The 16,580-nt window shown below is 37.6% G+C and overlaps 1 protein-coding gene across 1 annotated transcript in view; it reads left to right on the top strand.

Annotated features, from left to right (window-relative positions):
* REV3L (REV3 like, DNA directed polymerase zeta catalytic subunit) overlaps nt 1–16,580 on the top strand; it is a 132,180-nt gene that overhangs the window by 84,407 nt on the left and 31,193 nt on the right. The window contains exons 13-18 of the mRNA XM_074896170.1: nt 1,761–5,958; nt 6,316–7,295; nt 7,909–7,991; nt 8,936–9,061; nt 10,648–10,840; nt 13,206–13,317. Coding sequence (XP_074752271.1) covers nt 1,761–5,958; nt 6,316–7,295; nt 7,909–7,991; nt 8,936–9,061; nt 10,648–10,840; nt 13,206–13,317 — 5,692 coding nt within the window. The remainder of the gene's footprint in view (nt 1–1,760; nt 5,959–6,315; nt 7,296–7,908; nt 7,992–8,935; nt 9,062–10,647; nt 10,841–13,205; nt 13,318–16,580) is intronic.

Below are 16,580 nucleotides of genomic sequence, written 5' to 3'. Positions count from 1 at the left end.
GAAAGTGAGCTATATGATCTTATTACATAGACAACCACAGCTATTCTTTTGTGTTCACTGATTAAAGCATAGTTTGCTTTTCATTTGCTTTTATAGGTATAATGGTAGGGTTAATATGTGATGGTGTACTACTAATATGATTTCGTTTTGCAGAATATAAAATTGTAATTTCCTTATTTGAAGGACTTTGTAATTTAATGTAAAATGTGATGCTTTTGGCTAATGAGACTGTATCTTAAATCGCTGTTTAAATTTTAGAATATTTTAAGTATATGAAATACCACGTGCAGAAGAATAATAGCCTAGAATGAGTTTATTACTGTGAACTTTCACATCAACTTCTATAATAAGAGATACTGTAAATTCAAGACAGATCTCAGTCCAGTTCCTCTAAATTAGAAAATGCTTATCCACACATGAATCTGACATAACATCTGACTGACTGACATGTATTTTTGCAGTTTCTGTATCTGAATAGTCAGGTATCTTCCAAGTGTTCGCTGACACTTCACTAGACTCCCATTTTCTGGGTTTTCAGTTAATCATCCATGTTCTTTGTGTGGAGTCCTACCTTCAAAAAATCATAGGCAGCATCTCCCAGCTGTGTTTCACAGCTCATTAGAAAATGTTATTAGAAACAGGTTGAGACTTCTTTTTATTTTGCTCACCTGGCAACAAATAAATTGCTAAACTGAAGGCAGCATGAATCTAAGATAATCCCCAAATTGGTTGAGACTGACAGTAAAGGCCCAAAGGATACCCTGTCTAGTACAACAGTGTGCAGTGTGTGCTTTCAGGTCATACAGCATGTTTTGTAACTCTTATCCTGCTTCAGCATTTCAACTAAAGACGTGGACACGCGAACTAATTGCTGTGTGCCAGGAGCAATGTGGTAACTGCTTCTTTGCAGAGGAATAAACTCCTTCAGATTACTTGGTGTTCCTTGTGGTTATAAGCAAGCACACGGTTGCTGCAAACCAGTTGTTAAATTTGTTACTTACCACCTGCCTGTCAACACTTATCCTGCAGTAAATGCAGTGGTCGTATGGAAGAAAGAGAGAAATTGTCCTATGTATCATGTGATGAGTCTGCCCAAGACAGTTACCACAGCACATGCTGGTCACATCTGCGTGGGAATGTTAATGCATGGATATGAGTTTGTGATCTAACGAAATGGTGCGAGCTCCTTGCATAAATGTCTCAATGGGTGGTGGATTGCTCTGCTTTATAAAAGTGCAGCAAAATACCTATGCTTAGTGCACAGGACAGTTAATACAAAGCTGTTGCCATGTTTTAAGATAGTACTTTAGCTTTTTGTGCACGGACCTTTCTATATGGGGAAAGCTACGTAAGTTTGTTCTTTGTTTCTCAGAGCCAATGAATGTGCATACTTCTCAGGGGCAAAGCAGGATACAAGCTTTTCTAGAAATAGTCCGTTTGTATTCAGTTATCTGAAAGTGATTTTTAGAAACCTCTTTCAGAAAACTAGTGTGAAATCTTTGGCAATTGTATGTAAGCATTTAGGAGTAACTGACAACAGCTGAGACACAAATGTACTGATGGCGTGATTTTGATAAAGCAGCTCATGTACTCAGGGCCTGTAGTTGTCACGTTCATAAATGCAGTGTGATTTAGAAGAGATTTATTTCTTCTTTGGATGGGAGGGCTTTCTGGAAAATGTCATTAAAATGGTTAATGCCTTAGGTGATTTTTTTTTTTTACAGGAAAACTAGAGTAAAATTGCTTGTCTTCCATTTCAGACAATCCTTTGAATAATGAAAGTTCTCGAACTCACTCCTCCGTCATTGCAACAAGCAAAATGTCTGTAAAGACCTCAATCTTTCACAAAGATGCTGCTACGCTAGAACCCCCATCTTCTGCTAAAATTACTTTTCAGTGTAAACACACAAGTGCCCTTTCTAACCATGTTTTGAATAATGAAGATTTAGTAGAAGACCTCTCACAACCAAACACAGAAACAAGACCTGAACTTTCAGTCCATTCTCTTACAAAAGAAAGCACTTACTCAGCAAAGTACCCAACTCCATTCAGCAATAGTACCCATGCAGAAAACTCTCACAAAGAGAGTAACAAGAAAGATGCTCTCCCAGTTCCTTCATGTGAAAATAATATTTTTGAGTATGAAGATGATATTTCATCAGTGAGCAGACAGATACCTAGTAGGAAGTATACTAGCATCAGAAAGGCTGAAAAGGATGTCTCTTTTATGCATGTGGGCCGCCACATTGGTGACAACATGTTGAATAAAAACTTATTTAACTTTTCTGATTTAAGCCACTCCAAAGGTAAAATGTCCTCTGAAGTAAATGAAAAATCCAGCACTGCAAGTATAAATAGTTTTTTTCCAGCAACAGTTACAGAAAATTGTGAATTGGTGTCTTGTTCAGGAGGCAGTCGAACTGTGGTACATTCACTTGAAAATAACACTGATGAAGGTGGCCTTAATAAGCTTAAAATTAGGTATGAAGAATTTCAGGAACATAAGGCAGAAAAGCCAAGCCTCAGTCAACAAGCAGCACATTATATGTTCTTTCCTAGTGTTGTTCTTTCTAATTGTCTCAGTCGACCACAGAAGTTAGCTCCTGTGACATATAAATTACAGCAAAGCAACAAACAGTCCAGGTTGAAGCTGAATAAAAAGAAACATAGTTTTATCAATCATCAGGAGCCTGCATGTGTAAATGATGTTGCATCAGTGAAGGAAAGCTGCTATACACAAGGTAATGCTTGTAGTAACATTCCTGATAAGGATGGTGCTTTACCTAGTGACTTAGTTCAAGTTCCTCTTGAGGCTTTTGAAAACAAAATGCCTACAAGTACTGCTAATTATACTGACTGCCAGTTCGCAGATGGATCTCTTGAAACTGAGCAGTCGTTTGGATTATGTGGGAATAAATATACGCTCCGAACGAAACGGAAGGTAAATTATGAGACTGAAGACAGTGAATCAAGCTTTGTCGCACACAACTCAAAAATTAATCTACCTCAACCGATAGAAAATGTTGAAAGTTTGGATGGGTCTCAGAAGTCTCGAAAGCGTAGAAAACTTTCTAAAAAATTGCCACCTGTTATTATTAAATATATTATCATCAATAGATTTAGAGGGAGAAAAAATATGCTTGTTAAACTAGGGAAAGTAGATTCTAGTGAGGAAAGAGTAGTACTCACAGAGGAAAAGATGAACTTATATAAAAAGCTTGCACCTTTAAAGGACTTTTGGCCAAAAGTTCCTGACTCTCCTGCAACCAAATATCCTATTTATCCACTAACACCAAAGAAAAGTCACAAAAGGAAAGCAAAACATAAGTCAACCAAGAAAAAAGCTGGAAAACCACAAAAAACAGGTAGTAAAAATATTAAAAAAACTTTATCTTTCAGAAAAAGGACTCATACAATTCTTTCTCCTCCTTCACCATCCTACAATGCTGAAGCTGAAGACTGTGACTATAACTATAGTGATGTTATGTCTAAATTAGGTTTTCTTTCTGAGAGAAGCACAAGCCCAGTAAACACATCTCCCCCTCGCTGCTGGTCTCCTACTGACCCAAAAGCAGAAGAAATTTTGACCAACCTGGACAGAGAAGCTTTATTTAGCAGGGGGCCCAATATGTACAACAGCAAGACTGTTAGTTCTAGTGTAGGAAAAAATAGTCGAGCAAAAACTCAGGTTAAGAAATGTAAAAAGAAATTTACTAGCCCCACTGTGTCTACCAAGAAAAAGAAAAAGATTAATCAGGCTGATAAAACAGCAGATGATGGAAAGAAGAAACCTAGAACAAAGCAAAGACAAAAAGCAGTTGAAAAAGCATCCTCAAGAAAGCGTGTTGTATTTAAAGATGAAAAAGGAAATACTCGTTCTACTGCAGAAGTAAAGTTTTTGCTGAAACGTCAAGATCTGCCTGAGATTTCTTACAACTCTGTCAACTCACAGCCACTTCATAACCGGAAAGACAGTCCTCTTCCTGGCTATTCAGCAGGATATCTACCATCAGCACAGCTCCCTTCAACAGCTGATGCACAAGGTAATTCATCAGGCTGTTTTCATTCACTGATGGAAATTGATAAGCCTGTAGATGCACAGTGTTTACCAGCTCCACGAGAAGACTCTCATTCACCTTTTGCATCTACTCCTGTGGCATCTGGAAGGGAAGTACCAAAAATGAGCTCTCAAAGACCCAGGACTCAGAGTGCTGTATTTAGAATGAAGGATTCTGCTCTCATTCAAAACATATTTGATCCATCTAATCATTCAGCTCAGGTAACACAGAATGCACGCATCTCTAAAGATAAGGCTTCTGCAAAAGCAGAAGAGATAAAAAATTTGCAAAACAGATATTTACCACCAGCTGGGAAATTAAATGAAACTCATGACTCTCTGGACACAGCAAAGATGGATCAGTTACATGCCACTAACTATTTGCATTGTAAAGACAATAATCAACAGCAGATTTTTTGTTTACCAGAGGCATCCAAGCATTCTGATCCTTGTTCTTCTATTACTAAGTCATCTGAGGAAAGCCCTGGGCCACTTCAGTTGCCTAAGAACTGTTTTGTAACATCTTTGAAGAGTCCAGTGAAACAGTTAAATTGGGAGCAAAACCAGAGAGGATTTATTTTAGATATGTCACATTTTAAACCTGTAACAGTAAAACAAAGGTCTACATCAGAAACAACCATGCAACCAAAACCCATCTCCCAGTATAAAAATAGAACTATAGTGGCCCCATCAGCATTCAGTGAAGGACAGTCCGGCCTAGCTGTTTTGAAAGAGTTGCTCCAGAAGAGACAGCAGAAAGCTCAGAATGCAAATGTTACACAGGAACCATTACTAGCTAAAACACAGCTGAGCAGGAGTATGCCATGCCCTCTTGAACAGCATAAAGCAATCAAAAGGTCACGATCAATCACATCACCAAGAAAATCCCGTGCTCCCAGGAATACAAAACCTAAAGAAAAAACACCAAAACTTTCAAAAATGGAGTCATTAAACCAGCAGATCACTGGTCGCGTTGATCACTCTGTGTCTGATGACAGCCCCATTTTTTTTTCAGACCCTGGTTTTGAAAGCTGTTACTCACTTGAAGATAGCTTGTCTCCAGACCACAATTACAACTTTGATATTAATTCTATTGGGCAAACTGGATTTTGCAGTTTTTATTCTGCAAGTCAGTTTGTACCAGCAGATCAAAATTTGCCCCAGAAATTCTTGAGTGATGCAGTTCAAGATCTTGGTTCTGGACAGACAACAGAAAATGACTTTCTGTGTCATAATGACCAAAAATCTGAGGAGGAAAAGCAGCATTCTTCAAGCACAAGTAAATGGGTACGGTCTGGTTCCCTGAGCCCTGAACTTTTTGAGAAGACCTCAGTGGATAATGAGAACCACTGCCATAGCCAATGGAGGAAAAATGTTCATCCTTCAACTTCTAGACCTAGTTCTATTGATACCTCTTGTACACAAGAGACTGAGGTCTGTTTAAATGAAAAATTCAAATTGAATAGAAATACAGTAAATAAAGAAAGATTTCTTAACCTTCCTCAGCCAACCAGCTCAGACTGGATTCAAAGCCACATTAGAAAAGAAACCACTTTTGAACCCTGTCAACCACTTGATACAGTTAATACCTCTTTTGCATCCATATTGTCTTCTCCTGATGGTGAACTTATAGATGCAGCTTCTGAGGATTTAGAATTGTATGTTTCGAGAAACAATGAGGCGTTAACTCCAACTCCAGATAGTTCACCAAGATCAACCAGTTCTCCCTCACAATCAAAGAATGGAAGTTTTACACCTCGTACTGCTCACATTCTTAAGCCTCTCATGTCCCCACCCAGTCGTGAAGAAATCATGGCAACTTTGCTAGACCATGATCTCGCAGAAACAATTTATCAGGAACCATTTTGCAGCAATCCTTCAGACGCTCCAGAGAAGCCAAGGTACTGTGTTAAATGCATTTCTGTCTACATATGCTTGTGATTATATTAAGTATAATTTAGTCTTGTAAACAATTTTATGCTGTTATGTGGCACAGATGCATGAAAGATCCCATCTGATACGTTTACATTTGCAGTTGAAAATTACTGTACTTCCTGTGCAAATACCCGTTTTTTTTATTGCTTGATACTATTTTAGTAAGTGGGAATGTGCCTACTTTATTTGTACAAGAAAAATACTGCCCACAGGAATTGCATAGTGAGAAAACTAGTTAGCAGGACTCTGCTTGTATATCATCTTGAGGACTGCCTGTAATGCAGTTTAGAGCAAAACAATAATTCAAATTATTTTCTTCACAGGGAGATTGGAGGACGGCTTCTCACAGTGGAAACTAGACTTCCAAATGACCTACTTGAGTTTGAGGGGGACTTCTCATTAGAAGGTCTACGACTCTGGAAGACGGCATTTTCAGCAATGACAGGAAGTCCTAGGCCAGGGTCTCCTCCTCGTAATGGTCACTCTACTGTTAATAAAAGAGAAAGTAATAGCCATAAAACTAGTGAAGACAAAAAAATAGTCATAATGCCATGCAAGTGTGCTCCAAGCCAACAGCAAGTTCAGATATGGCTTCATGCCAAAGAAGAATATGAACATTTCAAGAAATTGCCTAAGAATCATCCTGCTGAGCTGGCAAAGGCAGCTGAGAATTTCAGCTCTGAAGTATTGTCTGAAGAGAAATCTATAGAAGTAGTAAAAACACCTAAAGACTTAAATTTATCTAGCCAGGAAGATGAAAGACCTGTTGTGCCTACAAAGAATTCTCCTGCTTCTGTGGCAGAAACTACAAAAACACAAACCAAGGAAACCTGTGATAAGTCTATAAGCACTATAGGAACTTCAGTAAATACTAAAAATGACATAGACTCTAATAAAACTCCATCTGAAAGCAAGACACTTATTTCAACACTAGAACATGATAAGGAGGAGGAGGAGGAAGATTATTATGTCAGTTACAGTTCACCAGATTCTCCAGTACTTCCTCCTTGGCAGCAAGTAGCATCACCAGATCCCAAGCAGTCCAATTTAGAAGACACAGAGTGGAAAAGTCAGGATATTATTTTGTCTTCTGTGGAAGGAAATGATGTAGTATCTGCTGGAAGTGCACAAAACTCTCCATCCACCCAAGAGGACATTAGAACATCCTTTGACACATCTCCATTCCCCATTAATGAAGATCCTGGAAATTTGGAATCCATTTGCCTACATAGTACACCCATTGTGCAGAGAAAAAATCAAGATGGAGTACCTGAAGTTCTTGGTTTTACTCCTTTATCCACAGGTAAATCCATTAGGTGATTCTAATGATAGACCAAAAAAAAAAATCTGTATATGATATTACATTTCTTTTGACATAATTCAAAATGTCAAAAGAAATATATTTCTTTTGACATCACCAGAAAAATATATTTAAAACTAGTTTTGGAAATGAAAAGGCCTGTGCGTTATTGTGAAAGTAACTACTGAATTATGAAAAAATTCTAGAAGCAGAACACCCTTTTGCTTCCTGATGGTCTCTAGTATGTGAACTCTAAAGTGCTGGTTAAAAAAAGTATAGCTTGTTTGGGGAATTTTGAATTCTTGTTGGTTATATTGCTTGTATTTTTCCAAATACAATCTCAGCGTAGAGTGTGAATAACATTGTGATGTTAAAGATTATAATAATGTGAGGTTGGGTAACGTACTGGCCTTGTACTATACATTCCTAAATGTCCATAAATACCGAATTGTGATAGTTGTGCTTTGGATTGAATAGAGAATGAAGTTGTATTTGTTTATATATATATACTATTCATTTATAAGGTTAACCAAATGCCTCTGGTTGTTTCTAGCTTGTTGTTTAATGCCTAGACAGTATTGATGCTGAGCAATTTTGCACTCATATGTGTTTACAGAACCAAAAGCCCAGAAACTGAGCCACAAGAGGGGAAGTAATACTGATGGTCTTCGAAGAGTGCTTCTAACCACACAAATGAAGGTAAATTAAGATTTTATGTACAGATGTCTTTTTATTATGCCACACACAGACATACTCATTCTCTCTCTTCTGTGTTGTTTTCTTCTGTTGCTGTTAAGGTCTTGAAAATACATTTAAAATGGTAGGGTGCAATTGCAGTAGTACCAGTATATACTCAAAGTTAGGAAGAAGAAATCTGTTTAATTTGCTGGGGGAGTAGAGAAAGTTGAATATTCATGCTCTATGTTTTAGGGTAGTGAGATTTTAATGAAGCGCTAGAGACACCATGTAAGGATGTTGGTTTGCCCTTTTAGTTACAACTTCCTTTTTAAGTTCTATTGTGATTGCCCTTTTTTATATATATATGTGTGTGTATATATATATATATATATATACACACCGAGACACGTGTATATTTATGGCTCCCCATGTTAGAAACAGAAAGGTGGGCTAGGTGCATTACCAAAATGACCCAATAGTCTTTTTTTTGTTCTCAACATACTGGTATTCACCTAGTTTAAGTGTATGCTTAAGTGTAATTAATCTTAATTCAGTGCCTTAAAAAGTGGTGACTGAAAGGGAGGGTTTTGAAGAATTGTTGCTCAAGAGAGAATAGAAATTTGCTGGTTCCCCTGTCCTCAGGCTTCTAAGAAATCCAGTATGTGTGGGGGTTTGGTTTTTCTGTGTTTGGGTTTTTTTAAGTATTTCAAACTGCCTCTTGCTTTACTGTGAGGTTTCATTAAAATTATTCCTAAAAGGCAGAAAGAACTGTTGTTTCCCTGTTGAAAAATGACATGAGGAGATAGTGAAAGCCTTTTTTTAGTAATTGCAGTGTAGTATTTGCATTTTCCTTGATAAATTTGTATTTAATATTGCATATGAATTTAGAAACCTGTCGTTTTTTCAATATTATACTGTGCTTTTTTCCTTCCCCCCCCCCCCCCCCCCCCCCCCCCCCCGATAAGAATCAGTTTGCTGCCCTTGGTGCTCCAAAAAAAGACACTTCTCAGATTGAAGGACCATCTTTAAATAACACTTACGGTTTTAAAGTCAGTGTGGAAAACCTGCAGGAAGCAAAATCTTTACATGAGGTAACTTACTGTTAAATATTATTTTATAAAATGATAATTTATCAGACCAGTTTTGTAATGGCAGAATTAAAAAATCTTAATCCTCTTAGTCCCTACCTGACTTAAAATTAATTGTGTGTGTGATGTCTGCAACTTTAAGTAGTTACTCTCCTAGTTTCAGCTTGATCTCCAAATGCCTTTATTTAATAGTATTGAACCAAATTTCACAGTATTTTTGTTGAGAAGGTGGTAAACCTTCTTTTAAAAAACAAAAATAAAAGAAAGATCAGAAGGAAGAAATAGTAAGTTTTGTATAAAAACATTCCTGGAAAAAATAGTTGACCACAACTTCCATGGATCATTTCCTTAAGAAACAAGGCATTCTGGCATCATTCAGTCAGGCCCTCCCCGTATCTCTACATGATGCTACCTACTGAATCCGGTCGCCAGTTTCCACTACATATAACAAAATGGTACATGACTCGGAGTGCCTCTACATATTTCATGTAGATCAGTGATTGATCTGGGAAGAGAGATCAAAATTGGTGCTAGAGAAAGGGATGCTTTATGAATACAGTACTGCTGTGTTTGGCTGCAAACTGGCCAGCCAGCATGTCTGTGCTCCCATGCAGTCACCACCTTATGGCTTGGCATGAGCTGTTGACCAATTTACAGATGAGATGGAGAGATAGCAGTTTTATGTGCTGAGTAGATGACATAGCGGAAGCCACAAAAAACCTGATGATTTTGCAGGAAATGTTGATAGAACTTGATAGTAAAATTTCATTTCAGTGATGGCTGTAGCAATTTAGGATGCAAATCTAGAGGAGATCAGGCTGCCCTGGGGGCATCTTACATACTCAGAAATATTTGTAACTTTTCCCTTACAATCCCTCCAAGAATTAGTCCACATTATCAACTATATTATGCAAGACAGAGCAACAACATAGCATTGAAACATTTATAAAGCACTACAGTATTTATTGTAGAGGCAAAACTGTACAATTTATAGGGATTAGCATTTTCTTAATGCAAACCATTCTTGCAAAAAGCAGTAGCAAGATGATGCGGAAGTTCATTAATGCAAGTGATGGGGAAGTTAGATATTCTCCACATCTTCCTGTAAGTGACTTAGTCTTCCTGCTTGTTTGCATGTCTTGGGTGAGGGAGGGAAAGGAATATAAAGACCAGCAGTAATTCTTTGTTCTTGATCAGTCCAGAAACATAATTCAGCTCAGTATGCAAAGCTGTTTGAAAACATACAAGAATTTACAATCGTTGAAGTTGAACATTTCTGTCTGTCTGTATTTTCTGCTTTTGGTAGAATAAGATAGTACTCAGAAACAAATACTGAATTTTAATAACTGAGTATGGAAATGTATTAAGTGATTAATTTTTTTTGTAAGATAATGCTTTTTGAAAAAAACCTGAGATCCAGAGATGCATGTTTAATCACTTCTATTAATTTTCAGGTGTGACTTCTTAGTTGTAATATAATATGACCATATAAATGTCTGCAATGCACTAATCTGCACTAATAATCTCCTCTTAAAGTTCCTGAAGAAATCTCCAAAACATGCTAACTTACTGTATTTATTTGTCGGTAGGTCCAACACCTTACCCTCATCAGTATGGAGTTACATGCTCGAACCAGACGAGATTTGGAACCAGACCCAGAGTTTGATCCGATCTGTGCTTTATTCTATTGCATCTCATCAGACACAGCCCTGCCAAGTACTGATAAAAAAGAAATCACTGGTGCTGTAGTGATTGATAGAGACAGGACACTCTCAAGCCAAGGTTCCTATTTCTTTTTTCTTAACATCTTTTACAAAAATGCTTATTTCATAGTAATCAAACAGTAGCAAGCAAAATATAATCGAGTATCTATATTACTATTTAGCTCATTTAATTTTGTCTTGTTGACTGTTGGATGAATGACCATATTAAACATAGAGTTTTCCTGCTTATATCTTTCAAAGAACTATTGCATGGGCTGTAAACCACAAATAACATATGAGCAAAACATCTTTGAGTACTTGTGGACAAGCTCCTGCAGTGTTCTAAAAGTATAAAGAGGAAAAACCTGCCTTTAGTTTCCTACTCAAGTTGCTGGATAGCTACAAGTAGAAAATGTTAAAAGCAAGACAGTATGTTTTATATTTTACTTAAGGGTTATTTTTGTGGTTTTATCTGATCCTTTTAGGATCTAAACGGGGGCCCTTATTCTATTGTACCTTTTTGGCTTTGTTTAGACCAGTGATACTCAACCTGTGGCTCTAGAGCCGGATGTGGCTCTTCATGGCCCTACAGGCGGCTCTCGCAATGTAGGCGTCTGATCGGCGCTCCACTCTATCAGGCAGCGCGGGGAGCACTGAGCAAAGGACCAGCAGTGTGGGAGTCGCTGAAGTTCCCCCTCCCATAGGGGGAAAGAAAAGGAGCTGCTGGGATCCCCCCACAGGTAAGATTAGAGATCACCTCCCACCCAGCAGCTGTGGGGCAGAATGGGGAAAAACTCGCCCTTTTGCCCCTTCCACCCCTCCACCCCACTCCTTCCTAGCAGCCAGAAGGGGTTGAAGACAGAATGCTGCTGGGAGAGAGGATGCTGATGTGTCATGTCGTGATGTATCAATATGTGATGATGTTGAGGCAGCATCATCACACATTGAAGTGTCATGATGGGAAAAAAAAAAAAAAAATCGCACTGTTGATACTTGATTTTTATGGTGCTCTACAACTCCATTTAATAAAGAAGTGGCTCTCCAGCTGTTAAAGGTTGAGTACCACTGGTTTAGGCTAGAAAAAGACAAAAACAAAAAAGTATTCTTTTTTTCAGGGTTTCTTTGGCATTGTGAATGTGTGTTAAACCACAAAATACTGTCTAAAATTTAAGTGTGGACAAAAACCTACCAAAAATAAATTTAGCATTAAGGCAACAGCTCCTTCTTTTACCAGTTTACTTAGATATTATATCATGTTAATCTGAGTTCTTATTATTCTCAATGAAGTTTATTATGGTATTATATGCTTGTTACTATCGTTAAAAAAATTTATCTCCGTTACCTTACTGAGATTTTCCACAGTATAGCCACTATGGCTCCCTAGGTGTGTGCCACTGATAAACTATCAAGAAAAAGCTCTCTGTAAAGAGGTCCAATAATAGCTTGAAAAAAACAAAGGTTCTGATCTAGTTTTGTTAGTGAAATAAAATGACGTGTTTAAATGCTGTTGTGACATTCCTTGTTTTAATTGATGTGTGCTGTTCCCTGTGGAGTGACTTTACATTGAGATACACCTTTTTTTTTCTCTCCTTTTTGTATTGTTATTGCTTTGTAAGTTGCAGAACTCATTTTAACATTTATTTCTGAAAGCACACTTTTTTAATTCTCAAGATCTTAAGAATGTGTCAACGTAGAATGCCTTTTACAAACTCTGGATTGTTGCCTCAATCAGAGATATTACTGTCTGTTGTATAGAGAAAATGAAAAGACAGAGTATGCGTTGCGTATTATTAAAGAGGTTTTTTTTATATGGAAGGCAAATGCTGAGTTCCTGCATGCATATGAATTTAGCTATTATTCACACATTATCAGTATAGACACTATTACTGTGCACTAAGTGAGCAGTTGCTCATTTTTCCATTTCTATTAGTAACTTAGAAGTGCTTTTTAAGAAGTGTACTGAGAAAAGGACTATGCTGTGTCATGTAGCATTTTCATTCTTCAAAGCATTTTGCAAAGCACTACTCTAAGCTAGCAATTAAAATACATACTTTGCATGAAAACACTGTATGAGCCATCATATGGTCCTTTAATATTTCTTATTTAAAAATAATTTTCTAATAGCAAAAATAATTTTCTAATAGCTCTACTCTTGTACATGTAAAATGGTGACGTTTCTCTTGAATCAGATTTATTTATCTATGAGAATTTGTGCAAGATTACAATTTATGGTAGAATTTTACAAAGTGAAAAAAGCAAACTTTTCCACCTAAGAGGAACAAAATAAAATACGTTCATTGAATTAATTGTGATAAAAATTAAAAGTAAAAATAGGTTGTATTCCATACTACTTTTCAGTTGTACATTATTCTAAAGAAATATTGTTGACTGAAGTAATGGAATTCCTTCTAAATTGTAATGATTTTTTTTACTTTATTTTCTAGGGAGCAGAGACCAAGCCCCCTTGCTCACAAGATCTGGAGTTACAGGACTAGAAGTCAGTTACGCTACTGATGAAAGAACTCTTTTCCAGGAAGTAGTGAATATTGTAAAAAGGTAGCATATCTGTACGTTCTGCTTTTATTTTTCAGGCTTGGTACAGCAGATTTAGTTCCTTCAACCCTTGCCAGTCTCTCAAATACTGATTTTTGTTGTTGTTTCCCTCAAAGGCTTATTTCTAGAGTGGACAAGCATGGTGGTCTTACGAATAAAAAGGCTTTTTGCTTTTCCTTTTCTCTGACAGCAAGAACATTCAGATCCTCTTAAGCAGCTGAGTTACAGTCTTGAAACTAATCAGCCATATAAGTAATCTTCTTTAACATGCAACCTTTCCTGTTAATGCCAGAATTCATTACACATCTCTCTCAGAAACTCTCAGAATACTAGATATTAACAGTGCTGAGAGCTATAGGAAACCCCTCAGATAGGAAGAATTTTTCTAAGGACTCTGAGGCAAGACAGGAAAAAACCCTACGTGGTACTGAAACTGCTGTGAACAGATTAAAATAACCTGTAGCTGAAAAATCAGTTTCCTTCATTAGTTTTGTCTTCTCTGAATGGAAATCCCCTGCTCCATCAGACTTGGAAAACTGCTGGTTTTCCCCATCTCCACCACGGCTGGGAAGCCTGTTTGGTAGCCCTCTCGGCTGGTGAGTAGGTGGAACCACAGACGTCTCTCAAGGCCCTACTGTCAGAGGTGCAAAGCTGTAAAATTGCAAGGAAAAATAAACAGATTTAAACTGTGAGTCACCCTGCTGGAATAGAGGCACAAGAGAAAAATATGTACTAGGCAGAGTACATTTGCAATTCTTTCTCTCTCCAACCAGAAAACCTCTGATGAGAAAGACATTGACCAACCCCATGAAGCCAGAATACAAAAAGAGTTGCTGAGTGCAACCAACACAGGGTGGGTCCTGACAGAGCAGCAGATCCCTGTTCAGAGAAGACAAAATTCAGGTAAGGAACATAATTTTATTTTTCTTTCTTGGAAATCTAGTGCTCCATCAAACTTAGGAAAATTAGTGCGAACGAGAAGATGCCAGTAAATGAAGAATTCTCCACCAGTTGTGTGGAAGTTTAAAAAGTGACATGTAAAGAGTATAGGCAAGAGAACTCAGCAGCTAGAATATATATTTATCGCTGAAGAACAGAAGAAGTCTACATCTGCACATATTGAAGGCATTACAGAATGAAAAAAGCATGCAATTTTTGTAGTACTTCAAGATGGAATATACCAATCACCAGGTTGCTGACTGAGAAATCTCTTCTTAAGAGATCGTCTCTTTCAACACTGCTAGCATGCTTTTTTGATGCAACAGCTTTTACAAGTTAACTTGTGTTCCTGGAAGGTGAAAGATTTGATCTATTAATGGAGAGGCAGACTGCTCTTGTCATCTTATCCTACTTCCCTCCCCTCTGTGCAACGTCACCTCAAGAATCAGACTTCTCTGAACTCTCAGCAAATATGTTTTTGAAACTTGGACCACATCTACAGTTTGCTGCTCTTTTCCCCCTTTATTTTCTGTAGCCTAGGCAGAAGAGAATATGACATTTGCTGGAGTAGATGTTTTATATTTCTTAAGCACAAAACAAGTGTCTAGACCCCAGAGTAGCTTTAACTGAAGGAAAAAGTATGGCAGAACTGATCAGTTAAAAAGTAGTAGACTGTGAAAATCTTCCTCAATGGGATATGAACAAGCAAGCAGCTTTAATGAAACCTTTAAGCATCAGGAATTATTTTTTAAAAAATCTTCTACTACTGTTTTTAGTGTTATTTGTTTCCAGCACAAGCTAGGTACTGTAGTTGTTCTGGTAGGTGCACTTAATAGTAGGTCTGATAGGTTAGAGAAAGAAAACAATCAGGCCATGTTTGAAAAGCATTACCACTTGGGGTTCATGGAGCAAAACTCAAACTCACCTAAAGTTATCAGCAGAGGACCATATCAGTATCTCATATAATGACGTATGCATCATGCTAGAGCATAATGGGTTCTTGTGACCAAATAGCATACCCAGCATGACTGCAGCTTGCTTTTGGTTCATGTTCTTGACCTCTTTGGCTGTTGGAGAGAAGGGTGGAAGAGTGAAATTCCAGGTTCCTGGCACAATAAATGACAGAATATCTACTCGATCTTGACTGTCAATACCAGGAACAGACTTTATCAACTTGGTGTACTGAACAAAGGGTACCTCAGCTGTGGGAGAAACTGTCTTATGTGGTCCAATTGAAGAATCCTTGTCCCCATTTCTGTCATTCTTTTAGTAGTTGGCCTAATTCTTGCTCTTATTTCATATACGTGAAATTGTGGAATACTCTGTTTCAAGTTCCATCCTTCTACTTCTCTGTTTAGGCCTTTTGTTTTTATTCTGTTCTGGTTAAATAAGAAATGGTTGATTCTGTCACTTCTTGTCAATAGATGTAAACTCTGGAAGAGCACAGTAGAGAATTCTTGAACACCGTTCCCAGCACACAGTTGAAGGAAAGGTGATTCCTGGGAAATGTATCACTTCCTGCAATATTCTTAGCTCAGCAGTCTCTTCTTCCATCAGAAATCTGCATTTTGTCTTCAAACAAATGACCCGGAGTATCTGCAAATACTCTATAACACACTGGTTGATATTGAGAGACGCAGATGCTGAAGCACTGAGTGATAAATTAGTGAGGTTTTAATGCTTGCTGGTATTTTGTTCTTGGGCTTCACCACTAGCCTTTTGTCACTGAAGAGTGTTTCTGAAATCTAACTTTTTATATCAGAGGTAAAGTTACTCTGTTACATGTTCACTGAAGATGGTTAGAAACTCTAGAAAGTTCAACTCTAGAAAGTTCACTGGAATTGATGAACTGAAGTTGGATTCAGTTACATCTTCACTGTGCAGTTGTTCAGCACGTGCTAGATCTCAGTGACCACAGTAAGATTAACATGTGTTTTCACCAGACATCCATAAAGTAAATGCTAGGTTAAATGTTGTTCTGTGAAATTAGTAGATGTTGTCTATGATTAACTCAGGGCAGTTGTTGGCAACTGAAAATAAATCACCTTGAGGTCTGTAGACCAGAAAAAGACCTGGTTGTTTCTCTGGAATTGCAATCTGTGATCTCATCTATGCTGAAAACTAGCAGATTTGTCCAAATATTGAGGAGAATGAGCACCTTTATTTCTAGATTATTACTGAGTGATTCAGCTGTGAAATGGGAGTACTTACAAGCGTGAGTACGAAAATCTTATGTAGAGACAGCTGAAAGCAAGCACATCATTGTAAAAGGAATTTGAGAATTCTAAAAGGTATTGAAATACTGCGCTGCTTGAGGGTTGAGAGGC

The sequence above is a fragment of the Athene noctua genome, chromosome 1 (assembly GCF_965140245.1).
Source record: "Athene noctua chromosome 1, bAthNoc1.hap1.1, whole genome shotgun sequence".
NCBI classification, from domain to species: domain Eukaryota; kingdom Metazoa; phylum Chordata; class Aves; order Strigiformes; family Strigidae; genus Athene; species Athene noctua.
Note: the sequence above shows the minus strand (reverse complement) of the source record. Positions and strands in the feature narration are given on the sequence as shown.